The sequence below is a fragment of the Salvelinus namaycush genome, chromosome 6 (genome assembly GCF_016432855.1).
Source record: "Salvelinus namaycush isolate Seneca chromosome 6, SaNama_1.0, whole genome shotgun sequence".
Taxonomy (NCBI): Eukaryota; Metazoa; Chordata; class Actinopteri; order Salmoniformes; family Salmonidae; genus Salvelinus; species Salvelinus namaycush.
The window spans coordinates 36,627,490-36,634,098 of NC_052312.1; the positions used below are offsets into that span (position 1 = coordinate 36,627,490).

General features: G+C 42.9%; 1 protein-coding gene across 1 annotated transcript; it reads right to left on the reverse strand.

Moving 5' to 3' along the window:
• Positions 1 to 2,681, reverse strand: LOC120049939 (general transcription factor II-I repeat domain-containing protein 2B-like). Its single transcript, XM_038996456.1, has 2 exons — positions 709 to 2,681; positions 1 to 582 (listed from the first exon to the last, which is right to left on the reverse strand). Exons 1-2 carry the CDS (start codon positions 2,523 to 2,525, stop codon positions 576 to 578), a joined length of 1,824 nt encoding a protein of 607 aa, XP_038852384.1. The 5' UTR covers positions 2,526 to 2,681; the 3' UTR covers positions 1 to 575.
• Positions 2,682 to 6,609: the final 3,928 nt, after the last annotated feature.

Here is a 6,609-nt window from a genome sequence, read left to right on the forward strand (position 1 = left end):
GGCCACATCAGCATAATGGCTGTCCTCAAAGGGCCAGATGTAACTTATAAATGTAATCGAATGTAATGTAAAATAAATGTAACTCCTCCTTAATGTTAAATAACTCATTATTTATTATAACTTATTCAAGTGACAATTACAGTTGCATAGAAAATATATGTTTGCTTGTAGCTCTAACATAAATCCTTTTAAATTTTGTCAGCTTATGAAAACCCACATAACTCCATTAATGAAGGATCAAACTGTCCAAGTGAATAAAGAAAAATAACATAAAACTGAGCTGCAAAGAACATGTATGACACATGTAGCATTTTACAAAAAAAGGCTGCACACAGCCGTGCACCCAACTGATGGTTTGATGACAACAATTTGTCTGCATACACACATAAACCTGCAAACATTAAATAATTACTACAGCAGCTACACATAAATAATATGTAATCAACTAAAAATACCAAAATAAAGGTTGACTCAGTTCACAACTATATTGGTCAAGTTTTTCGGTTAGTCTTTGATGAGGAGATGCTGCCTGTCCTTGAACACACCAAGTGGATTCTCTCTCTACTATCGATTGATCATGTTCTGAAAATGATAAACACAAAACAAAATGCAAGCACAATCATTAAATTGCACACAGTTTAACTGTTCTTCTTCTTGGTTGAATTACATTTTATTATATTTTAATTAAGTTTTTTTTTAAATGCTTGCCTGTGTGTTTTCTGACCAGATGTCTGACACCGTTTTCCCGTTACCAGTGTGTCAATGTCTGGTTTTAGGTCCTGTGCTGAGGCAATGCGTAGAACAGCATGGAGGTTGTCATCCGTGAGGCGTGATCTGTGCTTGTTTTTGTTCAGATTCATTATGGAAAAAAACTGTTCGCACAGATAGGTGCTCCCAAACATGGACAGAACACGGGCAGCATGAAGTCGAAGCTGTGGCATCAAACCAGGAGGCAGCAGACGGTAAAAGTCCTGGATTGTAGCATCCTGAAACTTTGCTCTCAGGCCACTGTCGCTTTGAAGCTCAATTAGCTCCATCTGAAGGTGTTGGGGTGCAGTGCAGACATCGGTGGTGAAAGGATTGGCAAAGATGTCAAAGCCAGACTGTTGTGCTCTGAAGTCAGAGAAGCGCCGATCAAACTCAGTCTTTAACCAGCTCAGTTTGGTAGCCAACTGAGCACATGAAAAAGTCTCGGGAAATGAGGCTGACATGCTCTGACAAACAGGAAAGTGAACAAGATTGTCCTGTTTCACTTGCCACATCCATAAGTCCAATTTACGCTGGAAAGCCGTGATCGTGTCGGACATCTGCGTGATGACTTGTTTGCGTCCCTGCAGCTTCTGATTCAGCTGGGCGAGATGGTCGGTTATGTCACACAACACAGCAAAGTCACACATCCACTTTGGATCTGATAGTTCAGACATGAGTTTTCCTTTACTCTGCATAAAAAGAGCAATGTCTTTCCTGAGCTCGAAAAATCGCTTGAGGACTTTGCTCCTACTCAGCCACCGCACTTCTGTATGGTACAGCACATCCCCGTGTTCCGAGCCCATCTCCAGCAAAAACTGCTGGAACTGACGGTGATTCAGGCCACGCGCCCGAATGAAGTTCACTGTTTTCATGACTGTGGTCACAATGTCCTCCATCCCCAGCACCTTCCCACACAAAGCTTCTTGATGGATAATGCAATGATACGTTATCAAAGGCATGTGACAGTTCATTTTTTGCATTTTCCCCTTCATTAGTCCAACCAAGCCCACTTTTCCTCCACACATTGCCGGTGCACCGTCTGTAGTTAATCCTACCAAGTTTTCCCACTGCAATGCATTTTTACTTACGGACTTCTCTACCGCATCAAAAATGTTCTGTCCCGTCGTGGTCCCATGCATTGCAGCCACATCCAACAGCTCCTCAGTGATAGAGAGGTCCGACTTTACGCCTCTAATAAAAATTGATAACTGCGCTGTGTCCGTGTTATCTGTGCTTTCATCAACAGCTAATGAAAAAGCTGTGTAGCTGCGTGTCTCCTCGGCCAGCTGTGTTGTAAGATTTTCTGCTAGTTCCTTCACTCGGTCGGCGATGGTGTTTCTTGATAAACTGACATTTTTAAAAGTCTGTAACTGGTCGGGACACACCTGCTCACAGACCTTCAGCATGCACTGCTTCAAAAACGCTCCCTCTGAAAAAGACTTGGAAGCGTGGGCGATTTCTTCAGCCACAATGAAGCTAGCTTTCACCGCGGCCTCGTTTTTGGCTGTGGATTTCATGAACAAACTCTGCTGCGACCGCAGTTTGCCTTTTAATTCTTGGGCAATTTGTTGCTTTTCTTGAAGGCTAGCTTTAGCGTACTTAGCTCCGTGTTTGGTGTCAAAATGTCGACGCAGATTGTACTCTTTGACAACCGACACCGCCTCGTAACACAAAAGACATACCGGTCTTTCTCCTTGAAGCACAAACAAGTATTCGCCTTCCCATCTTTCTTGAAACAGTCTTCCGTCTGCATCAACTTTTCTCTTTCTGGACATTTTGGGATCATTATTTATATCTCAATTCCACTCGTTGGCATGGACACTGCCGTGGCTAGCGTAGTCGAAAGGCATTGTGGGAATGTAGTTTTTGGTCAAAGCACGCTCTTAATTTATTTTTTGGTATTTATTTTTAGACACTCAAAACTTTTAAGCTCTCGCGGGCCTTGAGTTTGACACATGTGCTCTAAACCCTAAGATAATTATTATGCCCCTTGCTTCCAGGGTTAGCACTATGTATAACATTCAGGAGGTTCTCTTTCTCTAGGTGGGTTGCGATGTAACCCGGGATCAGGCTCAGTCACAGGCTGAGCCTCAGGTGCAGTTGGAGGTGTAGCCTCTGTTGGCGGCAGTGAAGAAGAAGCTGGTACGGTTACTGACTTGTTCTGGTGGTGCGTCAGCTCGCTTGTGAAGGTGCCTCTGCTTCAGGGATTGTAGCTGCAGGTTCTCGTGGGAGCAACTGGTCAACATGTCTCTGCCAGGTCTGGTTGTCTTGGGTGCAGACTGTATGAGACAGGCCAAGTCTTTTGAGAACAGTTGCGGGTGGCCACCTTTCTTTAGTGGTGTAGTTGTGTGTGAGGACTGGATCTTCAACAGTGAACTGTCTGTCTTTATACCGTTTAGCTGGCTGGTTGACTTGGTCTTGCTGCTTGTTTTACACCAACGTTTTGGTGGGCATTGGCCTCAACAGGCCAGTCCTGAGATGTCTTTTCATGAGCAGATAAGCAGGGAACGTTCCAGTTGTTGAATGAGGGGTATTACAATACTTTAGTGGTGCTTCACTTCTGGATGCCTTGAGTGCATGTTTGTCTGAACCCTTCACTCTTCAAGTCTATGAGTGGATGGATGATAAGGACTTGAGAGGAAGTATTTGATTCCATTGCTCTGGAGGAAATTTTCCATCTCCTTGGAAACAAAAGATTGCCATTATCCGTGACTATCTGCTCAGGCAGTCCGAGATATCCAAACATCTCCGAACAGGTAGGCGATCCCGAAGATAAGATAATAAGGGTATTTCAGTCCTTGACGTGAAAGCAATGGGCTTCTCCTGCAGATGTGCTGTCTGACACGACGGCCCAAACTCCGTATAGGGAAGCGTTGCAGGCCAGTGGAACGGGTCAAAGTGAGTCAACACCTTATCAATCAATGCTGCCTTTCTTGAAAGTAGTGTCACACTCCTTTGTAAACAACCAGGGTTTGCTCTCTCTCATTAGCTCATGCAAAGGCTTCAGCTGCCGGATGAACTCGCCGTAGTCATTCAGGACGCCAAGGAAAGGCCGCAGCTGGCTGACTTTCTCAGGAGCAGGAGCCTCCTGCAATGACTGTCACTTTCTATGGGGCTGTGTGGAGACCACCAGCATCAATCAAATGGCCTAAGGACTCCACTGCATGCTTGAAAAAGTTGCACTTCTCTAATTGCAAACACGTAAGCCTTAGTCTTCAAGTCGATTTAGCAGACGCTCCTATCCAGAGCAACTAGGGTTAACTAGGATTTTTCACTTAGTTGGCTCGGGGATTCAAACCTGGAACCTTTCGGTTACTGGTCCAACACTGTTAACCACTAGGCTACCTTCCGCCCTACCTGCCACCCTTTTAAAGGTTCAGTAGTTGCTCCTCGCCATCCTTTCCTGTGATGAGGATTTCATCAAGGTAACAATATGACTTAGGGTGGTCGCTCAGGACCTGATCCATGGACCTCTGGAACAAGGCAAATGCCAACGTGATTCCAAAAGGCAAGTGGCGGTATCAGTAGAGTCCCATGTGGGTAGTGATGGTGAGGTACTTTTGTGACTCTTCATCTACATGCAGCTGCAGGAAGGCTTTATTGAGATCAATCTTGCTGTATTGCTTTCCACCAGCCTACCTTGCGCGTAGTTCCCCGATAATTGGAGGAAGCGGGTATTGTTCCACCATCAGTACGGGATTATGTTCACCTTAATCTCCACACAGGTAAATGGAGCCAGTTCATCCTTAAAAACAACTGCATGTCGAGTCAGCACAGCTGACAACCCTGTTTCTTCAACTGACATTGATTCACCTTCGCCCAGTCCAGACAAATCTTTTCAAACCATGGTCGGCACATCAGCACCTTGACCACATAGATGGGAAGTTTGGCTTTTTATCGGTTTAGTTCCAGCAGGACCTCTGCCTTTCCGTCATGGGGACAATCTCTCAGTGTGAATTTTTGCATGTGTCTGTGAAAGGTGGGTCAGCCTTATTTTTTATAGTTTTTCTGACATAAGTGAGACAGCTGCTCCAGTATCAATTTACATATTTTTTGGTTGTCCTCCCAATGGTGTTGTGACACCATTGGCTGTAGAGTGTCGATTTACTGTCAATACCTTGATCGGTAGCTCCTCCACAAAGTCTATGCCACTGTTGCGTGACTGGTCCTGCTTTATAGCATGCAGGTGTTTCTTCTTGGGGTGCAGCTGTCTGTGTTTCCTTTTCCAGATATTTCCTTATAGCTGTCCTTCGCTGGTTTCTCTCTATTTCTTTTACAAGCTCGCTCAATGTGTCCTTTCTTTTCACAATGGCATCATGTCAGCTTCTTTGCCCAGCATTCAGATGGGTGATGACCCTGCTTTCCATGGTGCCCCCTTTTTTCTATCCTGTACTGCTGCTGCACTGCGCCCTCTTGATACAGCCCCCAGCTGTTGTGCATATTTTGCAGCTAGGCCCATTGATTCAGTGAGTAGGCACTTCTGTATTGCCTCATGCATTAACTTCTACTTCATCACAATCCCGGATCCGGGAGCACCCCCATCAGTAAAAAAGCTGACTAGCATAGCCTAGCATAGCGTCACAAGTAAATACTAGCATCTAAATATCATTAAATCACAAGTCCAAGACACCAGATGAAAGATACACATCTTGTGAATCCAGCCATCATTTCTGATTTTTAAAATGTTTTACAGGGAAGACACAATATGTATTTCTATTAGCTAACCACGATAGCAAAAGACAACTTTTTTTTCCACCATTTTTTTCCTGCATAGGTAGCTATCACAATTTCGACCAAATAAAGATATAAATAGTCACTAACCAAGAAACAACTTCATCAGATGACAGTCTGATAACATATTTATTGTATAGCATATGTTTTGTTAGAAAAATGTGCATATTTCAGGTATAAATCATAGTTTTACATTGCAGCCACCATCACAACTCTCACCAAAGCAACTAGAATAACTACAGAGACCAACGTGAATTACCTAAATACTCATCATAAAACATTTATGAAAAATACACAGCGTACAGCAAATGAAAGACAAAGATCTTGTGAATCCAGCCAATATTTCAGATTTTTTAAGTGTATTACAGCGAAAACACAATATAGCATTATATTAGCTTACTACAATAGCCAACCACACAACAGCATTGATTCAAGCCAACAATAGCGATAACGAATAAACCAGCAAAAGATATTAATTTTTTCACTAACCTTCTCAAACTTCTTCAGATGACAGTCCTATAACATCATATTACACAATACATATAGAGTTTGTTCGAAAATGTGCATATTTAGCGGCACAAATTGTGGTTATACAATGAGAATAGTAGCCAAGCTGCCAACAATATGTCGGGAGAAATCTTGGGAGAGGCACCTAATCTAATCAGTAACTAATCATAAACTTGACTAAAAAATACAGGTTGGACAGCAAATGAAAGATACATTAGTTCTTAATGCAACCGCTGTGTTAGATTTTTAAAATTAACGTTACTACGACATACAGCGTGCGTTAAAGCGAGACCGCACCGAAATTAATGGCGGAACAGTAGTTTTACATTTTTCAACAGAACAACGAATTAACATCATAAATACTTCTTACTTTTTGATGAGCTCCCATCAGAATCTTGGGCAAGTTGTCCTTTGTCCAGAGGAATCGTTGCTCGGTTGTAGATTGTCGCCTTCAACTTTGGAATTAGCAGTAAACATTAGCCATGTGGCGAAGACGTGTCCAACTCACCATAACGCAGCACAAATAAAATACCGAAAATCGCAATATACTGATATAAACTGATATAACTCGGTTTAAAATAACAACATTATGATGTCTTTAACACCTATATCGAATAAAAT

What these genes read in the sequence shown, in the direction of transcription:
- LOC120049939 (XM_038996456.1), bottom strand. Translation starts at nt 2,525, where the DNA reads ATGTCCAGAAAGAGAAAAGTTGATGCAGACGGAAGACTGTTTCAAGAA.